We start from the raw sequence: 24,855 nt of genomic DNA on the forward strand, positions 1-24,855 counted from the left end.
ACGCCCAACGCCCCGCCCCCGGGGCTCCGCTCCCGCCCGGCCTCGCACCTCCCGCGGGCTGACGCCGCGCCCGCTCCTCCTCCTCCTCCTCCTCCTCCTCCTCCTCCTCCTCCTCCTCCTCGCCGGGGTTTTTCCACTCCCAGCCACCACCTCCCGGGCAGGACCCCCGGGCCGCCTCACCTCGCTGCGGGTGGCGGGCAGAGCCGCCGCCCCTTCACGGCCTCCCACACGCAGGGCCCCGGGGCAGGTGCAACACCGGCTCTCCTTGCCCTACCGAGAGGACAGGCACGAAGCATCGGCCGGGCCCGGCGCTGTGCCGCGGCACAGCAGGCTGGGAGAGGTCTCGGGGCATAGCCCTTCCTCGGTACTCCCCCTTCGGCCGCTGTGAGGGACCAGGCCCCGGTGGGGGGTGGATCTTAGCGTGAAATGGGGGAACCTGTCGCTGTCCCCGGGGCAAAACACCACCTCCTCCAGCTCCCTGGCTAGCCACACCGAGCTCCTGAGAGCTGCCTTGCAGGAATGCTACTCCTTGGCTTTACGGGAGAAAAACAGGTGACGCTCTTCATCACCCTGATAAAGCATTAAAAAAACACCTCTCCAGCACCTGCCTTAAGTATCTGATCTCGGGGTGTCTTGGCCTGAGACGATTCACAAGTTCTGAAAGCTCTTGCTGTTCCTATTCACAGTGCATTTGAATGATTACAGATTAAGAAATTTTTTAAAAACTAGTAAATACCCCCAGCTGTCCCTTCTGTGACAAGGCAACATGACTCCTACTGTCAAACATGCAACCTTACGTACACATTTGAAAGAAAGGCTGGCAGCAATCACAAGAAGGGATGATGGAGTGCAAACACGGTTAAACTGGGACCTGACAGTGACAGGATCCACACACACTTCTGCTTTTTCCTCTTAAGATTTCCAAGTCCTCTCCTCGCCTCTGTATCTCAGTAACTTCCCATGTTCTTTTTGTTAAGGTGAATTACCATCACCACTCCTCCAGGAGCTCACACTTCTTTTCCCTCCTGTCACTGACCTTCTCGCTCTTCACATTGCTTTTTCTTCTTCTGCCCCCTACTCTGATTCTTCTTTCCCCTTCTCCCTGTCCCCATCTCCTAGGCTGTCATACCAGAGCTCCTACTTATTTACTTCTCACCTGTCATTTCAAACATTTTTTCCCTTTTAAAAAAACCTGTAACTCTGGTTTATTGTTTTTTCCACTTTCATTCTGTCTATAAACTTCTTTCGCCCTCTTTTTAACTTCAACATTTTCTCCTCCGTTTCTGCAGTTTGTTGTCGTCTGCTGTTATTTTTTTCTCTCCAGGCCAGCTCACGGTTTCTCTTCAGAGCTCCAGCCCATCCCTCACCTCGGCACTTGAGTCACAGTGAGATCCCAGATGTACTGCACCCGTCTGCCACTAGTGCCATCCATCACCCACTCCTCTAGGCTGAGCAAAGGCCTTGGTACAGGTTCTTCAACGCCCGGTGGTTTCTTACGTCCATTACAGACTCCTTTGCTGCCCTTACAAGTTAACAGGCTTATATATATATAGCATCCACCCAAGAGCTCTGAAGATCCCATGAAGGAAGTAAATTGCTCACAGAAAGAGGGTATCTGCAATTAAAGCTAATGGTGACCCTACAGGACTGTGGGAGAGGGGGAACAAATAAAAAGGGCAAAGGAGTTAGGATGATGGTTTGGAAATGGCAGCTTTCTGTAGCTTTATGTCACTGCCAGGCAAATCATACAAAGTAATAACTGAGAGTATTAGAGGGAACGCAATACAAAGACTCACAAAGTCTCTGTATGCAAAGCCAAGTCTCCAATGTATTAGCCAGAAAACACTGCTTTAAACTTTGAAAAAAGAAAATTACTGAAAAGAACCCGAAGAGCTTGTAGTAAAGGACAAAAAGGTACATTTACATAGCAGGAATTGGCAAATGACGAAAAAACCCCGTCTCTCTTCATTGTGGCGAGAGACATGCACAACACCACTAACACCTGTGTCGTTTAAAACTGCGGTTAAAAAAATCAGAGGCACCAAGCAGTGAATCGCCAACGCCTGCAAACTGCTGACGCTCCTGACGGCGATCAGGATTAAGGAAGGACGCCTGGTGAGGCTGAACCAAGCGTTACCAGCCGGCTGCGTACCCCCCGCCCGGGAGGCTGCCGGGGAGACGCCGTGGGGCAGGGGGGGGAGCCAGGCCCGAAGGGCTTCCCCTGAGCTCACCTCACCTGCGGCTCCGCTCCGCGCTCGGGACGGGCCCGGCCCGTCGCCGCCTCGCCGCGGAGCTGGGCCCGGTGCGGCCCGGTAGGCCCGGCAGGAGCGGCCCCGCCCGCCACTCGGGGCCCGCGGCGACGGCTTCGCGCCCCCCGCACGAGGTGCCCACGCGCCCCGCGAGCGCGCGGGGGGGGCGGGGAGGGGAGGGGCGCAGCACCCGCCCGCCGGTGCGCGGCACCCGCCTCTTCCCGCGGCGAGCGAGGCGCCGGAAGCGTGCGGCCGGGCCGTACCGTCGAGCCGGGCGGGCCGCTCTAGGCCGCTGCTCGGTGGTTCCGGTGGGGCGGCATGGGGGAGCGGCGGTACCGCTCGGCGTCGGGGGCGCCCGTCGCGCTGCGGCGCCGCCAGCACAGCGCCTCCTGCCGGGAGCTGGCGGTGCGCTGCCCCCGCCTGCAGCTCCGCTCGCTCAGCGCCGTCACCTCCGCCGTCTGGCTGGCGGCCTACGGGCTCTTCGTGCTCAGCGAGGTACCCGCCGCGGGCCGCGGGGCGCCGGCCTCGCCCCTTCCCGCCGCCCCTCGCGCGCCTCCGCGGCCCAAACGCCGAGGGGGGGCCCGGCCGCTCCCCTGAGCCTGTGTGCCGCGGAAATCCCGGGGGGGGGGGGGGCGGCGGTTGGCGTCCCGGAGGAGGCTGGGTGGCAGCGGGTGTCCCCAGCGGCCGCCGGCCTGCAGGGACCCACGCACACGCGGCCTTTGCCGAGCCGCTGCTTGGACGCGGGCAGCGCGGGCCAGGAAGGCGGCCGGGGCCGGTGTCCGTGTACCCCGGGCACCCTCCGTGCTCGGGGAACGTGGCGGTGGCGGACCACGACGCCCGTGTGGCAAGAAGGAGGGAGCTGTGCTAGCCAGCGTCCGAGGGCCCGCAGGCTGCGGCCCGGGCGCTCTCGGCGGCTTCTCGGGTGCCTCCGTTGGTTTGTCGCCTCTTGCCGGACAGGGTCGATGGACGTAGGGGTACTGAGTGATGCCTGGCGCGTTCTTGTGAGTCCAAATAACGGGTGTTTACTTGGAGAGGCGAGTTGCGGGAATCTGCAGTAAAGTATATATTGAAGAAGGCAAGAGTGATCATGAGTCCCTGAAGGGATTTTACCGAGTGACTCGGAGAGCGCTGCACCGTGGACATCATCGTCACAGCTGAGGCAGTAGGACCTTGGCAGTACAGATTTCAGAAGCTGGTGATAAACCCAAAAGTATTGCTTTAGATATCTGATCTGTGACCCATACTTGCAGGGAGGGACCAACTGGTAGACCCAGAGCAGTTAACGTCCAGATTGAAGTCAGTAGCTTGACCGAAGAAGCTGGTCACTGTGACCTATGACTGTTGCACTTCAATTTTTTCAGTAGTCTTTCCCAAGAAATGAAGACAGAGATTGCGTGGGAGTCAGTTGGTAGGTTTCTGACGTGAAAAGATGATTCAAGTTCCTCTAGCTGGAAGAGAAGCTGTGTTTGAGTTTTATTTGTTACAAAAGCATACACCCCAGCCAGTGGTTACCACCCACTGCCCCCCTGTTTGGTTTTCCTTGTGCTCGTGCAGCTTGTACACAAGTGACTGTAAGCCTTCCTTTCTGCCAGGAAACCAGATCTGAAAGTCCCTCTCCGTGTGGATTTCAGTGTCTGTAATTCATGACTGTTTTTTTTTCCATGATGACAAACTTTGAGAGAAGTCCTGCGTCCTTTCTGTTTGAATGTGGCCACGGCTTCTTTACCTCACATGGTGGTACAGGCCCAGCTTGAGCGGTAGGGCCATGCAGTTCTGGTCCTTTAGGAAGTGTCAGTTATACTTTGATTCATGGGTATGCGGCCTGGAGCTCTCTAAAACATGTCCCAGAAATAGGTTGTAGGTTGCGGACCTTCAGGATTTATTACCTTAACAAGTCTTCAGATGACTTACTGTTGACTATAGTTTCATCAGTTATGTATTATTTTATGTAACACCAATCCCAAGATTGCAGTGTGCAAAAGACATTCCTCCTCAGACAAAGCACAGGAGAAAGCAAATGTTCTTTAGATTGGTATTTAAGGCAGGAAGAGAGATGAGGTTGAACAAGTTTAGACTTGTAGTTTCTAAGAAGAAAGCCACTAGCCCAGTGTTTTTTCCTAAAAGATTTTTCTTCCCCTCTGAGACTCAACCCTCAGTTCTAGTAAACACTTCACAACACTTCTCGGTCAGTGACATCATCTCTATAGACATGTCTATAATACGCTGTCATTGATGTAACTAGCCGGTTTTGGTTGAGATTTCTGCACTAAGTTTACAAGGGAATAGTTTTCTAGTTTTTTTTCAGTTTCAGCTCCCAGTTCTTTCAGATGATACTGTGAAGGCTTGATTTAGATCTCATTACACGTATATCAGCCAGCTGGGTGAATAAAAGGACTTCACCTAGGTAAAATTGCCTTATAACTGTAGCTTTAATGCTATAATTTACTGTGCAGTATTACTTTCTCTAAAGCCATGTTCAATTAATTGTAAGACCAGAGCTCCGTCTTTGCTTGGCTTGTCTTACAGAATAGTATGGTGCTTTCTGCTGCTATCTTCATCACGCTGTTTGGCCTGATCATATACCTGCACTTTGTGAAAGTTGACCAGGAATCCTTGTTGGTCATCGGCTCACTCGGCATTCAGGTGACCTCATCCTATGCTTCAGGGAGAGAGAGCACAACCTTCATTGAGATGGGTCAAGTGAAGGATGTGGTTATCAATGAAGCCATCCATATGGTAATCATACAGAGTCTTTCTTCTTGTGCATCTGCGGGCACACTCACATCCACTATATTTTCATAGGCGTGATTTACCAGAGCAATTAAACACAGCACCATCCATAGCTTTACTGACATCAGGAGCTTTGTTTCAGATTTCTCTCTTTAATCTGTTCTCTTTAAAGGAGAACTCAAGCCAAACAAATAACCTCAAAAAGCCAGATCCATCCCTTGGATAATGCCCCTGAGACTGAGCTAGTGGTTTTAGTTCTTTGTGTTGTACTGTTGATGCCAAACTCCATAAGTAGTCAAGACTTTGGAGATAGGAAGATAGACAACACAAGAGAGGATTTTTCCTGTTGCTGGGGTTTTCTTGCTGGGGTTTGCTGCAAAGCTCCTGTAGAAAAGCAGACCTTACCCTTCCAGCACGTGTGTGTTCATTTCAGGTTAAAAATCTGATAGAAAAAAACACAGGTAGAATTATTTTTTTATTGTGTGAAGGGAGGAAAGCTATAGATACAAATTTGCAGACTTGACTGTGGCCTGGGGTAATTGGCCTTCAGCCCAATGAGTTGAAACAGATCCTCTTTCTGTGATAACTCCAGGCACTTTGGTAGCATTTTCTAACTCCGATGATTTTATCTGTTTGTCTTGTAGCAAAAAGTTATCTACTACCTGTGCATCCTCCTCCAGGACCCTGGAGATCCTCAGGGAGTATCTGAGGTTGTGCCACTCTTTCAGGTGAGTTTGACTGAATGGTGGAGAAATCCTGATCTGTGGTCTGTGTGTGCATGCCAGTTGTCTAAGCGTATCTTTATTCCACTACAGGTAGCTGATTACAGTTGCCTTTCCCTGAGTGGGCCTTCAGGGTGGGTCTTACAGCATTGTGGAATGGGTGGCATTCAAAGTCTCATAGAACTGTGTACCGGGGATGGTTTTTTCATTTGCCCTCCATTCAAAGAACAGGGAGCTGTGTCAATCTGAACCCAACCAGGAGTTTGGGCGAACTAGAAGTCTTCGGCTCACGTAGGGTACTGAGGACTCGTACAGCTTTCTGTGTAGTCTTATGCTCGGTGTTACCACCATAACTATGGCACTGTGCTGCAGTTATTTTTCTCTCGGCTCTGTGTGCCAAAAGTGCTCATAAAAACCTCCTTGGCATTAGAATGACTTTCCCTGTCTCACCCGTTGACAAAGATCACAGTACAAGCTGTGAGCAATTTGCTTAATATATAATAACTTGTTTGCTTTACCGTTACCCTGTCTCCCCTTTCTCTTCTCTTGCTAACTTGTTCTGACTGTTCATAATACCATTTGTGGGATGGATTTTCTTTCTGCATGTACATGCCTAACACAACAATGCCCTGATCCTTGAGCAGTAGAGGTACCTCACACCTTAGACTGCTGAGGTTTATAGCCCTCTCTGTCCTCCTTAATTCACCTGCTGCTGGTGACTATCATTTTGTAGTCCACATCCAGTTTATGACTGGATACAGTTAGTCTTCAGCTAAATACTTACAGGTATAAATAGACTATTCCATTGATACTTGATGCTAACTCAGTCCCACAATTATAAAGACTAACAATAATATAAGTTAAGTATTTCACACATAGTCAAGGTAAAAAGATGGATTTGCTGGAAATCAATGACTAATAAATTCCAGAGAGCTGCAATCAGGAACCTGGTTTTCGTTATGCATGCTCCTTTCCAGCTTCAAAGAGACTGCCTGGCAATTGTGTAGTTTCTCTTTTTTTCTAGCTCAACTCTGAACGGTTTTATTTTCATGGAAATACCTTAGTATTGGCAGAGTTGACTCGACCAGCAAAGGAGGTACAGAAAGAGCTGTGTCAGTTTGCAATTCATTACCTGTCAGTAGTTATCACTTTAACGTGCAAGTTAGTATGTTACTTAGTTTTGAAGGAGAAGTAATTAGTAACTTTATTGCATCTCCTTCATTGAGTTCCTCTAAGTTATGTCAGCCTTCAAAAATACAATTTACCGTGTCACTGAGCCCAGGAGCACTTCTGCGCTGAATTGACCTATTGTTCTCTTAAGCAACACTTGCAAGGAGAGGCGTTTGATGGACTTTACACAGTAATGCTGTTTTGGGAGCTCAGAAGTCATGGGACCATAGGGACTGTAGGACTGGGAAACTTTCACCTCCTTGCTGGTTTTAATCTGGTCCAGGTTAGAAGTGATGGAAAATCATTATACTTTGACCACCATTCGCTGTTCATGTGAAGTGAATTGATGTTTTCAGTTAACCTTCCGTTGTCCTTTTGTTGACAGTACTAGCAGAAGCCAAGGACCAGGTGTCTAAATTCTCTGCCCTGAAGGTAGATTTTTTTTCAGGGTGGAGGTCTTCTAGGATGGTGGATTAGTGTATGGAAATCTGCTGTTTGGTAGGTCTCTAGAGGGATTATGGCCTAATGCATAGGTTAATGGGTTGGGAGGTGTGGATGTTCTTTCATGCTGTCACTGTGAACTGAGAAAGGGGAGGCTTTCTGATTTGGTGAGAGATTCAGGCTAACTGCAGAATGGTGCTGTGTGTTTTGACCTGACAGCTTTAGGGACTGGCGTTTTTCATCACAGAGCAGGTATGGCTTATGGAATGGCTTTGCATTCCTTTATCACCAGCTTACATCAAACACTTTCTGGAGTTTGGTGGATTATTTCTCAGTGAACATGTAAAAGGGAAATCTATTCTCCATTGCCTTAATGTAAGAAAGCTAATCAGCTACAGATACCTTGCTGTTGCATCCCTTATATATGTATGCTTCTGATAGTCAGCTTTGTGTCAGCTATCTCCACATTCCTTTCTCTGCCTGATAATTTCATTAGTAGGAAGTTAAAGCTTTCCAGCTCTTCTACAGCCAGTTCAGAGCCTGATTGTCTGTTGTTTGACTTCAATTCTAGAGCTCCAAGCCACGCCTGGACTGCTTAATAGAAGTGTACAGAAGTTGTCAAGAAATCCTGGAGCAGAGGAAGACAGCTCCACAATCAAGTGGAATAAAATAGTAAAAAAAAACAAACAAAAAACAAGGTAGCAAACTTGCAGTAGGACTCAGACAGACACATGGAAAAGCAAGCAAAACTGCCCCATGTTGTTTTTTTTTAATTAGATGAGTAGAAAGTGGTGCAGCAGTACAGTGATGTTAGGTCTAAAGGTCTGCACAGACTCACAGAGTTGTTACAGAAAATGTCAGCTCAAGCACAGGAGTGAAACTTGAAATCTTCTGCTATGAAGACAGGTGAGCAGAACTTTTTAGACTCAGACAGAAAAGGCTTTTCCTTGCCTCTCCAGAAGAGAATAATGGGGAAATAGGGCAAAGGGAGGCAAGAACATGCATCAAACGTTTACTCTTTTGTGGATCAGAATATTATGATAAACTTATAATGTAACCTTGGCTGGACTGCCAGAAATAGGCATTTTTTTGTTTCTATTTAACCCTTTGTTTGAAAAAAGCATATACCACTCTAAATACCAAAGCTGATGTGTGGGCTGGGATGGTAACTTCCTAATCCACAGGAGAATTTCAGAAAGAAAATAACAGACAATTAAAAGATACTGCTGCATTCAATTATGCTTAATGAAATAAACATAGGAGAGCAGACTTTGACCTCTTCAGGGATCTGCTTGAAAGAGTCCCATGCAATGGGGCCCTAGAGGGAAGAGGGGTCCAAGAAAGCTGATTGATAGTCAAGGATCACCTCCTTTAAGCTCAAGAACAGTCCATCCTAGGGAGCAGGAAGTCAAGCAAAAATGCCAGGAAGCCTGCATGGATGGACAAGTTGCTCCTGGCAAAATTCAAACACAAAAAGGAAGTATACAGAAGGTGGAAGCAGGGACAGGTAACCTGGGAGGAATGCAGCAACACTGTCTGAGATGTGGTTAGGAAAGCCAAAGCCCACTTGGAGTTGAATCTGTTGAGGGATGTCAAAGGCAACAAGAAGGGCTTCTGTAAATACACAAGTAGCAGAAGGAAGACAGGGAAAATGTGGACCCATTGCTGAATGGGGCAGGGGGCATGGTGACACAGGACATGGAAAAGATGTGGCATTAAACAGGCTACATCAATTGCTCTGAGAATATGAGGAAAATGTGTTGTTGAAAATGATCGTAATGACTACGTGAATAAAGTTTTATTGATCTGTACTCTCAGAAGTAACTTAAGGTTGGGAAATTCTTCTTTGCTGATGAGCTAAAAGTTACTGTAACCTTTAACTGGTATTTTTCTCTCTCTCTTTTTTTTTTTTCCCCGTGACTCCTTAGTAATGTAACTGAGACAATTGAAATGTCAAAACAAGAGCTAAACCAGCAAGTTGGCAGGAGCCTAGGAGTCATGCTTAATTTGCATACAATGCTGTACTGTGCTTGTCTACATAATCTGTAATTAAAACATGTGGCAATATACCATCATGCAATATGGTAGAGATAAGGCGATTTTTTTTTTTTTTTTTTTTTTTCACGGTGCCATGAAGTTTGAAAGACACAGGTTAGCACATGTCACAGGAAGTATTCTCCTTGTCCAAGTGAAAGGCAGCAGCTTGGGGATGTGCCAATGGCTTTTCGGTAATGTTGTCTAGGTTACTTTTTTTTTATGGTTTTATTTCTCATAAATACTTTAAATATTGGGGTTGGCCAGATTTTTAATTCCAGTGCTGCCCTAATATAAGTTGGTAGGTCTCTCTAAAGTTGGTGAACCTGCACCCTGATGCAAACTGTGATTGGTTGAAAGTCCAGGCAGAACTGGGAAGGGCAGGTGTTGCGGCAGGGGCAGAAATTGGCCATTAACAAAGGCAGGAAGCCCTGGGAGTGACTGTGTAAACGACTATAGCAGTCCTTTGACTAAAAACCATGTGGTATACTTGAGTTATTTGAGTTTCATATGGCTTGAGGTGTGGTTTTGCCAGGCTGTGTTTCTTCATGTGGAGGAGAAGTGGCCAAGGCCCTTGAGGAGCACCATAGCAGCAGGAAGATTCACTGAGCCATGGGGAGAACGTGTCAGAACATAAATTATGTCTCACCAGACTGGACAGAGTCTTGGGCTTAAGAGTGTGCTGGGAACATTGACTATGCTGTAAAAATCCCATGAAGTCCTGAGAATGTGCGCTGAAGAAATAAACAAGTAGCTGTGTCAGAGGAGGAAGTCTGGAAGATTGTTTTAGCCATCTTTTGAAGAAGTGAACATCCTGTGCCCATGAGAGTGCACTTTAGTCATCCACTAAAGCTGAGAGAAGATCAGCAGAGAGAAACAAGGAATCAGACTAGGGCAGGTCTGCACCAGCTATGTGCCTGGATACCAAACAATCTTTGTCCATTTTTGTTTACATTGAGACTATTTTGACTTTTAAAATAGTTTCTTTCACTCTGAGAATAATACAGTTTAATTCATACTAATGGCATTTTATTAAGAACAAACAGAAATCTCACAGTATATCCCAGACAGCCTTTTACATACACACAGCAGTTAGTTAGGAAAACAAAGGCTTTTGTCATTTCATTCTATTCTGCAGCAATAGTCATTGCCAAAAGCATTGATTAAAATAAAAATTGTTTTCTCTACCAAAGAATCATACAAAATAGATTAACTACACAGGGTTGGTTGGTTGTTTGAAGTCAGGTAAGCTATAAATAGGAGGTCTATGTATATCCATCAGAGTGGGGTGGTCCCTGAAATACTCAAGTATTGGTGAATATTTTTAAGAAATAAGGAAGAAAAAACAGTTCTATATGCCATGCTTCTCAATTTAAAGTGCAGTTATGGGAGAAAATAATGAGCTTCAGGACAGCTTTTGCTTATTGAACATCTCTGCTTCCTGTGTGCTCTGGTACAAGTGCCTAAGGACATGAGTGTTAGCACTGTAAGGTAAGTACAGCCTCTGAACTGTCAGCTGGAGACTTTTATGCCTTGAGCATCCCCAGCACGGATGACAGCTCAGCTTATTCTGAAGCAGCTTTGTTACTGGTGGGATACAAGAAGCAGGCTGGTAAACAGACCTTCAGATACAAGAGGAAGTGTTAGGCACAGGTGACTGAGTGAGGAGGAATAACACTCTCTGTATTCAAACTGATGTAGCTATACTAAGATCACTCGGGGGGGGGGGGGGAATACATGCTACTGGCCACTCTATCAGGATATATAGTCACTTAAAAGTAAGAAAAAAAAAAGACTAAATACCTTCTTCAAAGTTGTTGTTGGCTCAGAAAGCTTCTACCCTTTTCCGTAACTTCAAGGGATGGTCCTTAAATTCATAACAAGGGGGTAGATTACAGTATGTGCAAATCAGGTCTCTGTTCATACAATCTTTTCCTGTCTTATGTCTGCCGTATTGTTTCCACAACCCACCATAGGGTGGTTTAGGTTTGGGGTTTTTTTTTGTGTGTTACAAAGACGCTGATACGCTTAGAACATTTTTCTTCTAATTTGTGGCTTTGCACCCACCAAAAGTGTGAAACAAAAACTTCTTGAAGTGTCAGCTCCACTGCATGCATTAGTTGGGTGTTTCAAGGTTGGTGGCAGGTACTAGGGAGTAAAAACACTGGTATGGTTGGTTTGTTCATTTGCTAATAGCTTTGGTTTGCTATTGCTGAATTCTTTCTAATGGTTGGATTCACACTGTTTTAATTTGGGAAAGTTGCCCATGAATGCATAATTATTACAAAGTTGCACATGGTACTTTTGAAAGTGCAGTTATTCTTCCTTAGCTTTTTTGGAATGCTTATCAAAATAGCTGAACTCAATCCAGTTAGATTTAGATTTTTCAAGAAGAATTGCTATTTTTCTTTTATTTGTTTAAAATCCATTAACTTTCTCAATCATAACAAAGTCCCTTTGAAAGAGATCAAAACCCCCCCCCCGTTCTTTAGGAAAGTCAGAAGAAGATATTTGAGTACGTATTTGCTGACTACCTCCTCCTTGCTGTGGTAGCATGAAGGAAGCAGGAGTTTGAAAGGAACAGCTTCTGTCAAGTCAGAATGGCAGAGCTGGTTTGGGGGTTTGGGAAGATTCGTTCCAGCTGCTGAAAGACAGAAATGGTACAAAATTTGCTTGCCTTGTCTTCCTTTGTCTGAGATTATCTGAAGTTTCAAACACATCCTGAAACATCTACAACAGTGATTAACAGAAAGAGTTTTTGAAAGTGCTTGTCTGACAGTGGAGCATGTGACACATTCAGCCTTGTGGCAGAGTTCATCTATTGCATAGAACAGCCTCGACTCCCAAAATGCATCAGTCCTGTAGGAGCTAGAGCATCATCTGACACTCTTCCAGTCCCAGTCATTCCGAGTCCTCAGCATGCCAAGACAGTTCGTTTCCATCTGTATATTGAAAATACTCGAGTACCACTGAACTCTGATTCTATACTCCCCACTTCAGGTGTGAAATTATTCTTGACTTGCATCAGAATTATTCTTGTCAGTTTAGTTCCTTTTCCTTCTCAACAGTGTCTTCTTTCTTTTCACATCTGGAGCAAGGACTTGGCAAGTTTCTGTCTTTCAATTTTAGCATCCGTTTCAGGGAGGAGTCATTATAGCTCTAGGGAAAATTAAATTGTCTTCTTGGTTATGTTAAGCAGCTGCATAAAAACTATTATAGTCTCTGCAAAAAGACTATCTTAATAGTTGTTCTGGGACTGGCAGCATTGAATTTAAACACTGATAAAAACTTTAATATGATGGCTATTCACAACCAGAGCATAGAGCTGAAGTTATGTCTAAACTACCTGATCAGACTATGTCATGTTAATCTTTACACTCTGGTAATAGACTTTTCAGTGTATATCTAGTTTATGACACAGTGATATGCAGCTCCTAATACAGGCAGTATTCAACAGGATGCATCCTTGTACAGGGTTCATGCCACATGCCACAGTATCCATTACCACTTGTTTTTACTTTTAATAGGACTGTGCGTTCAGCCCACTGCAGTCAGATTCAAGCCTATATACCACTCAAATCTGCCTTGCAGAGGTTGCAGTCTAATTCAGGTAAAAAGTGAGCAAGTTAGGGATTGATGCAAACAGAAGATTATTGCAAATAATGATAATAACTGGAAGGGGCTATGATGGGGAAGAGAGGTCAATAGGAGTTTTAAGAGCTGGACTGAGATTCCAGGCACAGGGTGTGCAGTGATCTGAAGGCAGGTGCAAAGCTGAAAATGGGAGCGATCACAGACAATGTATGTGCTTGTAAGCAAAGCAGTAAGATCAGGAGATGGAAGAAGAATGGGTACAAGGAAAGAGCAGATGTGATGTGACTGGAGCACTGTGCAGGCAAATGACCTGAGGCATGGTATTTTGGATGGAGTGTGGCATGGAAAGGAAACTCCTGCACAGTCCCCAAAATCAACTTTTTTTTTTTTAAGAGAAGGGACACTGCCTCTACCCACACTAAGGAACTTTGTCTACTGTGGAATCAGAGCCTGCATTAAAGTAAGGTGTGTAACCAGCAAAATCAGTAGTCTGCAATTCATTGCAGAGCAGTGCAAAAAAACCCCCAAACCCCACAAAACCAAAAAACCAACTGCCCCCCCCCCCAAAAGCAAACAAAAAAACGCCCAAACCCCTGAAGTCTTTTGGAATGAGCCCTCAGAGCAGGGTGGGCCCCTTAGTGCTTCGGGGCACTGAAGGAAAAAAGCACCGACTTTCAGTCTCCCAGAGCTTGTTAGCAGGTGTTTTGCTTCGGGAGGGCTGCGTAGAAGATAGGAGTGAAGGTGTCGAACGGTAGTTAATATAGCTGGCAATAAGAAGTGTTGCTTCAACAATCTAGGGAAAAAAGAAAATGATTAACTGTAGTCAATTAGAGGTAAGAGTGCCCTTTGATTTTTAGAACCTATTGACTGCATAACTTTTGCAAATGGCTTTCTCACATGGAATTGTTCAGTTTTGAAATGAAGGTCTGTCTGTAAAAATTAGGTAGAGTAAGTCTCTTGATTAAAGGTTCCAGCTTACATGAGATTTATTGAATGTATATAGCTAGTGCAGCAGCCACAAGTACCAGTCCCTAGGGCTTCTACAAAATGCCCAGCTGTGATGCTGCCAGCTGAAAAGAAACTCATTGTTCATTTTGTAATTACCTTTGGAATTGCCATTGTGAAAAGGAGTTTTTCAGTGCTGTTTTTTCCAGAACTCCTTTCTTTCATTTGACTGACTACAATCATGAAGTCATCTCGACAGCCTCCAAAGGTCAGCACAGAGGAGTATGAATAAGAGACCTTCAAGTGCTGCAGACAACAGAGAGTTTGAAAGAGTCATAGTTCTGTAAAAGAAAAAATGGCCACCTTAAACTAATATATTTGCTTCTTACTGGAAGAACACCAGACCTCCAGGAGTAATAGGCTCTATAGGTAACAGCTGGCAGAGAAAGCTCAAGCGAGAATTCCATTTCTAGTTTTCTGCTAGCTTGCTTGATGCCACACTGCTTCAGAGCAATAGTCCAAACTTTGTTATATCCCAGATGGTGGTAGTAAAGCGCATACCACTGAGATTTTGCAAGATGCATGAGCACATTTGCTGCCCATCAAAGAGGCAGTTAGCTATTTCGTGAAACCCCACCTTACACTGTAGCTGTAATTTTCCTTTGTTTATGTAGCATTCAAACATAGTCCTGACTTCCCTCATCTCCAACTTCTACAAATTAACTTCTGGATCCATTTGAAGTTAAAGACAAACTTTTAGTGACTTTAAGTGGACTCAGGGGAATGTCTTTCTGTCGGAGGTAAGTTATTTTTCTTAAACAGTGTTCCTCAACATACCATAGTGTTATAATCCAGTATGCTGATACCATCTTCATTCACAGCTATCCAGACTGGACAGTCTTCCAATGAGGAAGGCAAAATAGGCTAGAGAAAAAGACGATTATTAATTTAGGTATTTCTTGACCACCACACAAAGATGTTTCTGATGTAAATCTTGGGTTTTAAGGATAAAGTGAAAATGAGAGGGAATCCTATAGGCTTACTGGTCTGACCTAGTCTGATTTTTAAGAGGACTTTTCCCAAAATCTCAATAATGGTTTCAGATTTACATAGAATTTTGGGACTAGTGGCACAAGAGATGCAATGATAATGAAGGCTCTGAGATTCATTAAATTCCATCAGTGTAGCTAAAACTGAAGGAAATGCTAGGACAGAGCAACAAAATGGCAGTTCTGCTCTGCTCTGGTTCTTACACTACTCCCATCAGGCAGGCAGGCAGTGAGGCCTGTTGGTTTCTATAACACTAGAGCATTACATCAGTGCAATTTTCTTTCTTACAGATTTTGACAAATGTGCATCAATTATCTGTTAAAGATGAGTTATGTGTTGTTATGGCTAATGACATGAATCTTTCCTGTGAATCTGCTATTACATGGCTAACGCTATAGGCTTTGCTGTTTAGCTACTGAAAAGTTATAAATTACATTAAACATCAGAAATATCAATGTTATTTAAACTCTGGGTGGAACTATTCTATATTCTGATTCTTCAGTGTCAGTAACCTTAAATACCAGTAACCTCTTCTGCTTTTAATCCTGACAGTGGAAATAATTGTCTTTTCGAAAACTTCTTGTATATTTACTCAAGAGGTCCCTTTCATCCTTAGACTTTATTCCATAACTATAGCAGCTTTGACTTCAAAGCAAGAGACATGTAACCATCAGCAAGACCTATCTCAAGCTTTCAAATAGAGGAGGTTGGGGAACATGGTTAATGCCAAAACAAGACTTCTCAGACAGCCACTATGTGCTAAGACATTAGTTTGGGCAAGGGTAATAGGTACAGAGCTCTAGCCTGAGGTGGGCTGAAGGATGGTACAAGCTACTGGAAGAAGCACACCCTCCAGCTGTTCTTTGCTCTCCCATTGATGCCTGTGGGCTGGCAGCTTACCCAGTATGTGCTTTAGTTTTTGCTTCTGAAACATGACATTAGCAGTGCTTGCCCCTCTTGTGTGGCAAGGAGAGCAGCCAGCTCTGTGTCAAGCAGTAAACAGGACTTAAATACCCATTCCCCTTTTAGCTAGCATCAGCTGCCAGGTGTGATTTATGAGGGACTCTTCCGTTCCACCCTCCCAGTGGTATGTAAATAGTTTTTTTTAAAATATCATTGCAGCCTTGATGACCAGGGAAATTCCCACCTGAGAAAGCTTTGGCAAGGTTTGTAAGGAGAGGTAGTACCCTGCATTATGATCAACTGATCCAGCCAGGGAGCCTTCAGTATTTATTTACTGAACGCTAGCAACCCCTAGTGTTTACAACATACTTCTTGTCCTTCTTTCTAAACCTAGGTGGTACAGACAGACCTGTTTGTTCAGAACAAAGCATTGTTCAGTTTTTTCCCTTCCTGAAGTAGAAGCATTTTCAACCCGTGTTACCAGAGATCATAGGTATATCTCTGCTCTCGGGAACAGAAAAAAGGTGCTTCAGTTACCTTAGCAGCAAATATTTTGGTTCCAAAGAGAGGCCATTTCCGAGCCACTGTCAAATAAATTCGAACGCATTCTGGTGGAGAGCATCCCTGCAGCACCATCCACTTTGTCGCCAGCCTGTCAACCAGTTGCCTTTCAGAATCCAAGACACAAGACAGCATCATTTACTAATGTCTTCCAAGGAAAGGTGAGTAAAATTGTAACAGTTCATAAATGTTCCTCTTATTCCAAAAGGGCTGTTCTACACAGCACTACAGACAGGACTGTTAGCACTGTCAGTCAGGAGGGTTGTACAACCTTAGCTTATTTCAGCATTTTCTCTACTTCCACAACTATTTTACTACTAGCGATACTGTAGTGCCCAGGAATCCCAGTGACATACAGATTGCTCACTGGTGTATATATTAAAAAACTGTAACTACAAACACTCAGGCAGCTGTTAGAGTAAAATCCTGCCCAGCTTGTCTTTCAATTATAGATTCAATTATACTCTCACCTTCATCTTAACTTGTCTGTAGTATGCTCTATATGGAGTGGCAATATATATTAACTCACTCTTGATTTGGCTCACTAGGGATGGTTTGGCAGCTATCTTACTACATGCAGATGGAATTTGCTTCCAATAGGTTGCAGTCATCTTAGTTCCACCACTGCATCCCTAAGTAGCTTTGGATCTGGAAGATGACCATTCTCTCTTTAAAACAGTTAGAGCTGAGATCCAAGGCAGCATCTGAATTCTGTACTTAAATACTTGAGATCTCTGCATTGTGTGTAAGAATTTCCAAGTCAGAACATCAAAAAGCCCTGCCAAAATATGTCCTACCAGAATTACTGCATGGCCTGAAGCAGCTCATACATGCTGGCTTTATGGCTCGTTGCAAATGTTAGGCATCTGGATTCAATTGACACTTCAGGGGAGGGTAAAACAAAAATTCAGAAACAGAATTCATCTTAGGCTTAGGTTAGAGTTTGTTGGAACCGAGATGCATAATTTGGAAGTGAAAGACTTAAACTTCTTGTCTAGGGGAAAATTAGTTGGTGATTTGGCTCTTTTTATATTAGTTAACTGCTGTTTTCTTTTAAAGGAACCTTTTCCTGACACTTGTGTTTTGTTTAAGTTTCTACATCAAATAATCTTAACAGGGTTTCTTGAAAGTTCTTAAATATAAAGACAGAGTTTTGCAAGTAAAATTTGTTTTCAGTGCAAAGTATAGAAGAACAAACAATTTACCTGAGCTGTTCAGGAGTAATATTTTGCTTGTAGCGTTTGGGGTAGAATTTATCTAAGACCTGGTGGAGAAGATGCTGCATTTTCGATTGTGATGTTCCCCCAGGACTTGAAGATCCTGGTCGATCCAAATCCCCATATTCCACCTAAGACAACATTACAGTTTATAGCACAATAGAACTATGGGGGTTTTAGTGCAGTAGAACATTCCTTGAATTCCTATACCAATAACTACTGTGTTTATTAGTCATGCAAAAAGACACCATTAGGCTGGGGAATTTTGTCTACAGCATTTACCATAGTAAATGTATACAACAGAGCAACCACTGAGGACATGACTGCCAAAGAATTCTTTCCTGATCTAAGAAAGCGAAACAAGATCCTGGCCAGCTACTCGTTGTAGGGAGACACTTCTACATAACTGCTAAGCTTTTGGGGTTTATTTTCAATTGGCCAATTAAAACAACAGTGTATTCGTAAATAGTTTGGACAATGTCCCCAGCTTCTTCATCTCAGTTCACGTTACTTTAACAAATGCAACAATCAGTTTCAGCTCAGTAAGAAACTATTATCCTGCTTATTATGCTGACAACCCATACTGTGTGTTTTATGTGATAAAATGCTAAATGCAAGCCTGGAAGTCTAATGGAAGATCTTCTTCCTGGGAGGAGGAATAACGGAGATGATCTTCCTGAGTAAGAATCTATTGGCAGTGCAACAGGGAAAGTTTTTACTATTAATGGGATTCTAGTAGTGGTACTATTTCCATATCTCTACTAAGGCACTAATTGGAGCAGTTCTGGGGATAGTCCAGCCTCACTGGACTGTTTTTCTTCAGAAGGAAAGGAGAGACACTCCTATAGCAAATTTCCCTACAGCAAAAAGTGTTCTAACAACATATGTATGGTGGTACAGTGTGTTTGGCACGGTACATCTCAGACTGTATGTTTGATAAGAAAAAACACTTTTGATGTAAAAGATAGCTGCTTAGTCAAAGATATTTAGTGTACAGCTGAAGTCTCTGGAGCACAAAAGGGAGGATTTCTGCTCATAGCCATACTCACCTGAGCCATCAGAGCCACCATTTCCAGAGCTAATTCCTTATTAACGGGAAACCTTCCATTGGCTATTTCATTGCTGACTTGGAAGGCCAGTAGCAACCGCTCCCGGTCTGTCTCACCTTTGGCCTGGCTCCGAAAATATAGCCTAAAAAGTAGAGAAGATTGTGAAGGTAAAAAGATACCGTGAACTGAAAGTAGAGATGGGAACTTTAGTCAAGGTGTAAAAGTGGGTTTTTTGGTTTTTTGGTTGTTTGGTTTTTTTCTCCTTCTCCAAAGTGAACTTTGTGTGTTGTGGGGGTACTGGACAGAGACTTTGAAGCTGAGGTGCTTCCCTTATGAACAAAATTTGGGCAAGGAGGTTCAAAACATGCTTTCTAGCTTTGGAAGCCATTTGAATTCTGTAAGCCAACCACTTCAAGACAGTGAAGCCTTATTAAACACAGGTAAATCAGTGTCGATCCATCCCCATCAAGCACAGACAGGCAATATTTAAGATATGTCCTTCTCTGCTTATCATAGAATACAGAACTACCTCTGCTCTACATTTATAAACTTTTACATGTCAGCCTTGTAGACTTGTTATTTTTGCTAGCTTTGTTTTAACCACTTACACTGATACTGTTATTAAAAAAGTCTTCAGTTTGCTTCAGCAGGAAATAAGAGACCAAACCAGCAGGCTTAATTTAAAAAATTGAAGAAGCATTCTTGTAAATCAAAGCTTCCTACTACTATTTATTCCCTTCACACTTGCAATTTCTTTGACCTGGCATAGCAAGATGACTAATGGGGGTTGAAGACACCAATGTGAGGAATGCTTCCCAGAACCATTCCTCATGCATGCCTATTTGGAGCCAACACCATCCAATTCAAATATTAATTTAAAGCTGCATCTATGACTATGTATTCCACAATACTACACAAGATATTCATTCCAGTGGATCAGTTTGTTTATTTTCATGTCACGTAAGATTAACAATGCCATTAGGACCATATTGACCTTACAGATGTCTTATCAGAGTCCTTGGTGTTAGAACAGCCCAACCTTGGAAAGACCTTATCAAAACATCCTTGCTGTCCAGTGTAGGCACATTCCAGTCCAACAAAATAATACTGCAAAGTTTCACTCCTGAAACAAATACTGCCTTCTGGGTCAAAAGCGCTAACTTCTGCTTTCACCTCTGTTATACCAACTAACAAAGTTGACAGAAATCTGTTTCCACCATTACAGTCAACAAAATCTTCATACATTCAATATAGAACTTTGTCTCTTTTCAGTTTTGGGGTGCCTTTGTTTCGCCTGCAAAGAGAATTCACATGCAGAAAGCCATTGTTCTCATACACAGCTCTCTATTCACTGTAATTCAGAATTCCTGTCTGTATTATAAATTATGAACTTGTTCCAATTTTTGGTTTAGATCTTTCTCTCATACTTCCTTTCTCTACCATCTCTCCTCATCTAACTTTTAACATTTCTTTATAAAGTCTGGGCACTGCTACTACATGTCTCTTCTACAGCTCATGCTATTTAGAACATTGTTCTTGTATCTTTTTCATCTTTGTGATTCTTCACTTAATTGCAAGTTTCAGCATACTCATTTTCACTGGTGATTTTTCCCTCAGATCTCTCTTCCTCTCACCTAACATGCATTATTTAATTATGTTTTAGGATCTAGGCAAATGAAATTGTGCCAAGTATGTCTTATTGTGCTACAGCTAGTTCTTAATTCATTTTAAGTCTATTCTGCTATTGCAAAGTGTTTCGGGTTTTACCTCTAGGCCATATACTCTCTTTTACACGTGTACCACACACAAAAGTAATCACATCTCATGTAGGATTTGAACGCATCTCAGCTAAAATAGTTTTGGCTCTAACAGTACTATAAATTACTGGACAGCTACAGAGATATACGTAGTCTAGAAATGTTTAATTAACAGCAGTAGTTAGGCCAACCAACAAAGCACAGTACCTGTTCTTATAGGTCAACTTCACAATTCTTGTGCCACCTTCATATTTCCCAGGATGCAGTTCTTTTAAGGCTTGTTCCCATTTAGAAATGACATCACAGATCTTTAAAAAATATCATAGAGAGAGGAGAGACAAACTAAGGTGAAAAGTATAGTCAAGTCTTTAGGGGAAAATAAGTGAAAAAAGTCGTGTGGAACACAGAAGATAAAGAAACAGACTGGATCAGCATAAACACAGCCAAAAGCAACATAACAATTCCTTTTTCTATTACACAGTATGTAAAAATTACAGCGTTCCAACTGAAAACTCGAGCTCTACTCTGCAGGGGGACATGTATAAGCACATTGTGGTCTAGTAGCAACTCTTTGGCTATGTCTATGTTAGCAAGTAGCAAAGCCCAGGAGGAGCAGATCTGCACAGTGAAACACCTGTTCCTAAGACTCTATGCCCACACTATATGAGTTTCAAAGGGTTTTCCTTGGACTAAGCTTTACTCTAATCAAATGGCCTGAAAGCTCACTACTATGTTGGAACACATCTTCCAGTTCATGTTTCATGTAAAAAGAATCCATTTCATGCTCTCTAAGGTTGCTCCTTAAAGTGAATCAAAGCATGGTTAATAGGAATGATTGGTAGGTTTGCTTCAGAAATGCCCTCCTGAGCCAAACTAAAGCACTAACGTATCCTCTGAATAGCAGCTAGCTACATGCGTGGCTAAACCAAACTCTTGGATGTGAATGTCCAAACTTTGGGAATGTTTGGTCCTAGATTCCAACTTTGTAACTCAGACATATTTTAGTAATAGCATGGTTAATTTCTTTGGTTCCACTCAGCTCCTCTTGGTTATTCCAGTTCTTTTACAAGTGGTCTAATAAAGGCCCCTGCTTCTCTTTTGATAGCATCTCAATAAAAAGGAATGTGAACATAAGAAGCCACATGAAATACATAATCAGATATCCTAATCCTCTCTTAAGAAGCTATTGAGGTTGCCTTAACAAGTGAATAATAACCAGTTAATAACCAGTAAAAGTGATGCCTTTGATTGTCTCAAGCTCCTTCATTTAATATCTCATCTCTCCAAACGGTGGTTCAATTACCAGCAAAGCTCCAGATTACCTGATCTGTATCAGGCCATGAAAGCGAAGTATGTAATTTGGCACTGTCTGTGGTAGTTTCCTCTTCAAACCATCTAATTTAAAGTTATTGGTATCTTCTCCCTCTGTTGCCCAATGTGACATTTTATGCTGTGTAAAACTGAACATTTATGTTCCTTACAGGTACCAGGGCCTCTTCAAAGTTGCCACTACCACTATTCCTCTATCAATGCTGTACAACAAATTATTCTCCCAGATTTGTACCAAAATCTGATGTGTCTCATTCATGGCTGCTAGCCTGCTCACTTAAGGCAGTCATCCAGCTGCAGCATGGGTAAAAATCTCCATATGAAAGACACAGATGTTAATACTTTATCTGCTTTCCTTTTCCCTTGATCTGAGGCACTCCTCTCTTTTTAAAGTGAAGGCATACTCAGTAGAGCTTTCTCCCCTAAGTACACTCTCATCAACAATGAAAGCCTAAGTTATCTGGAGATAGCAAGGAGAGATGCTTCATAATCCGATAGATGGGATTTATATAGACATGCCAAGAGACTCACAGCCTAGTATAAATTTGTCTCAATTAGGACTGTCACATTTGATGTTAGTTGTGATATCTGATCACGCTAGCTAGCTCAGTCATGTTTTAATTTTGTAGTCAAGATAAATTAGAATGTAATAGATGCTAAAATCTGAGTTAAAGACTTTAAAAATTGACCAATTTATCACCTTCTAAAACAGAATGTGCTTTGTCTTAACTAGTATCTCAGAGTAGACCGAGCTAATCAGAGAATAATAGAATCATTTAGGTTGGAAAAGTCCCTAAGTGCCACATCTACACATCTTTTAAGTACCTCCAGGGATGGTGACTCCACCACTTCCCTGGGCAGCCTGTTCTAGTGCTTGACAACTCTTTTGGTGAAGGAATTTTTCCCAATATCCAATCTAAACCTCCCCTGGTGCAATTTGAGTCAGTTTCCTCTCATCCTATCGCTTGTTACTTGGGAGAAGAGACCGACACCCACCTCACTACAACCTCCTTTCAGGTAGTTGTAGAGAGCGATAAGGTCTCCCCTCGGCCTCCTTTTCTCCAGGCTGAACAACCCCAGTTCCCTCAGCTGCTCCTCATAAGACTTGTGCTCTAGACCTTTCACTAGCTTTGCTGCTCTTCTTTGGACATGCTCCAGCACCTGAACATCCTTCTTGTAGTGAGGGGCCCAAAACTGAACACAGTATTTGAGGTGCAGCCTCAACAGAGCTGAGTACAGGGGGATGATCACGTCCCTAGTCCTGCTGGCCACACTATTTCTGATACAGGCCAGGATGCTGTTGGCCTTCTTGGCCACCTGGACACACTGCTGGCTCATATTCAGCCATTGACCAGCACCCCCAGGTCCTTTTCTGCCAGGCAGCTTTCCAGTCACTGTTCTCCAAGCCTACAGCATTGCATGGGGTTGTTGTGACCCAAGTGCATGAATTAATATCTCATCTCTGAATACTAATCTAGATAGACAATGCCCAAGTGTATTTGATCTTGAAGCTTTAAGAAAAATTTATTAGCCATTTAACAGCTCTTCAAAGATGTATACTGAATATAACAGAGGGAAAAAGATACCTTCATGTTGCCCTGCAGACAATGTTCTAAATTCCTCCCAGAAGGATCATCTGTGAACAGAGAAAATCCTACATGGGATGGCTTCCTCATTCCTGTCTCCTGGTTCAGTCGCTGGATGAATTCATCAACTGTTGAGGAACCATCAAAACCTACAACCTGCAATGAAAAAGGAGTTAATTGAGGATAACTTTCAAGAAACATGACATTGATGGGTATTACAACTAATGAAGCCTGGTTTCCTACAGATTGATGTCTCAGGACTGACTGCCAGCTCCAGTATCAGCACTTGCATATTGTCTCCCTTTCACACTGCATTCCTCCTCATACCGAGACACCTATGACATCTCTCCCTTTTCCCCAGCTACCTTTTCTTCTTAAGACCTGTAGTGCTAGGGCTGGATTCCTTTCATTTTCTTAGGAAAAATGGCAAGGAGGAGAAATAGTGTCTACCTCCTAATATCTGATACGTATAAACACCATGGTGCAACCCCCTCACACAAAAGAGGCAGATTTATGGTGCAGTCCTCTAGTGCCCAGAAGAAAGGGAGCTGTGGTGGCTCACCTGGTAGGTTCCGTTCACGAAGTGCACTGGGATGCTGAAGGGGAGCGAGTGGTGGTAGGGATTTCTCAGCAGGATGGACACAATCTCCATCCGGGAGGGCTTGGCTTCCCGCTCGCCAGTCTGCACAGTGCGGTCTACTGATCTCTGGCAGTAGATGGCATACTTCCCTATTTCACTCCTGGGAAAAGAGATGGAGGTAAGTCACAAACATACTTCAAATGCCAGTCCTATTCCATTTCCCATGCCATGACAAAGCATTCCTCCCTCAGGCTTTTGCTCAAGCAAAGATACATCTCTGTGCAGATACTGTAGTTCATCTCAACAGACTAACAGCGCAAGTGAAAAGCTACAACACAAACCTGAGCTCCAAGAATCTGTAAAATTAAGGTAGACAATGGACTCTCTGGGAAGTGCAAGACCATTCCCTGCTCCTAGATGGACTGAACGTAGTATAGGAATATCCTCTTCTGTACCCTGTTGCCATCATAGTATCCATTAAACCAAGAATAGTTCACCCTCAAACTCGCTGTCATGCCAGCAGAATTTAGTAACTATCATGTCAAGTCCTGATAAGTATTAATAGTAAGTTGTAATGCATTAGTCTCACAGGATTATGTAAATTGTGTTTATCAACTTACATGGTTATACAAATTCTAAGTTTCCATGTATTAACCCTATCTGCCAATCAAGAGACCCGACAGAGATTCAAAGCAGGCTCAGATTTGCTGGTAGTTCAATACAGTATAGGACAGTTACTAATATCAGTTTACTGTCTACTGAAGAGAGTGCTCCACTGAACAGCACCAAAAGGATGTAAGTGTTTCTAAAGCCAGGCAGGAACAGTCAGTTACACCTTTTGCAAAAATGTTAAGAATGCGTGTACTGAATAAGTTCTGAAATTGAAGGATTTATACGGATTTATAACTGTGCTATCACTTTGCAGGGGAAACTAATTC

At 43.4% G+C, this 24,855-nt stretch overlaps 2 protein-coding genes across 2 annotated transcripts in view; one reads left to right on the forward strand and one right to left on the reverse strand.

The window, feature by feature from the left end:
- Positions 1-2,431: 2,431 nt before the first annotated feature.
- On the forward strand, positions 2,432-10,092 carry PIGH (phosphatidylinositol glycan anchor biosynthesis class H). The gene is made up of 4 exons (XM_075030452.1): positions 2,432-2,744; positions 4,776-4,985; positions 5,624-5,707; positions 7,884-10,092. The coding sequence occupies exons 1-4, from the start codon at positions 2,568-2,570 to the stop codon at positions 7,983-7,985; spliced, it is 573 nt and encodes a 190-aa protein (XP_074886553.1). The 5' UTR covers positions 2,432-2,567; the 3' UTR covers positions 7,986-10,092.
- Positions 10,093-10,378: 286 nt separating this feature from the next.
- The window catches only part of PLEKHH1 (pleckstrin homology, MyTH4 and FERM domain containing H1), a 48,007-nt gene continuing 33,530 nt past the window's right edge, over positions 10,379-24,855 (reverse strand). Inside the window, exons 20-28 of the mRNA XM_075030454.1 lie at positions 23,900-24,077; positions 23,338-23,493; positions 20,630-20,730; positions 18,666-18,807; positions 17,605-17,747; positions 16,376-16,505; positions 14,723-14,809; positions 14,045-14,191; positions 10,379-13,733 (exon numbers count right to left, since the gene is read on the reverse strand). Coding sequence (XP_074886555.1) covers positions 13,557-13,733; positions 14,045-14,191; positions 14,723-14,809; positions 16,376-16,505; positions 17,605-17,747; positions 18,666-18,807; positions 20,630-20,730; positions 23,338-23,493; positions 23,900-24,077 — 1,261 coding nt within the window. The 3' untranslated portion in view covers positions 10,379-13,556. The remainder of the gene's footprint in view (positions 13,734-14,044; positions 14,192-14,722; positions 14,810-16,375; positions 16,506-17,604; positions 17,748-18,665; positions 18,808-20,629; positions 20,731-23,337; positions 23,494-23,899; positions 24,078-24,855) is intronic.

The sequence above is a fragment of the Buteo buteo genome, chromosome 6, assembly GCF_964188355.1.
Source record: "Buteo buteo chromosome 6, bButBut1.hap1.1, whole genome shotgun sequence".
NCBI lineage: Eukaryota > Metazoa > Chordata > Aves > Accipitriformes > Accipitridae > Buteo > Buteo buteo.

Excerpts from the sequence above, each read along its gene's own strand:
- PIGH (XM_075030452.1), top strand. The coding sequence starts at position 2,568 with ATGGGGGAGCGGCGGTACCGCTCGGCGTCGGGGGCGCCCGTCGCGCTG. Across the intron at positions 2,745-4,775 it reads GGCTCTTCGTGCTCAGCGAG|AATAGTATGGTGCTTTCTGC; the intron begins GTACCCGCCGCG and ends CTTGTCTTACAG. Across the intron at positions 5,708-7,883 it reads AGGTTGTGCCACTCTTTCAG|AGCTCCAAGCCACGCCTGGA; the intron begins GTGAGTTTGACT and ends CTTCAATTCTAG.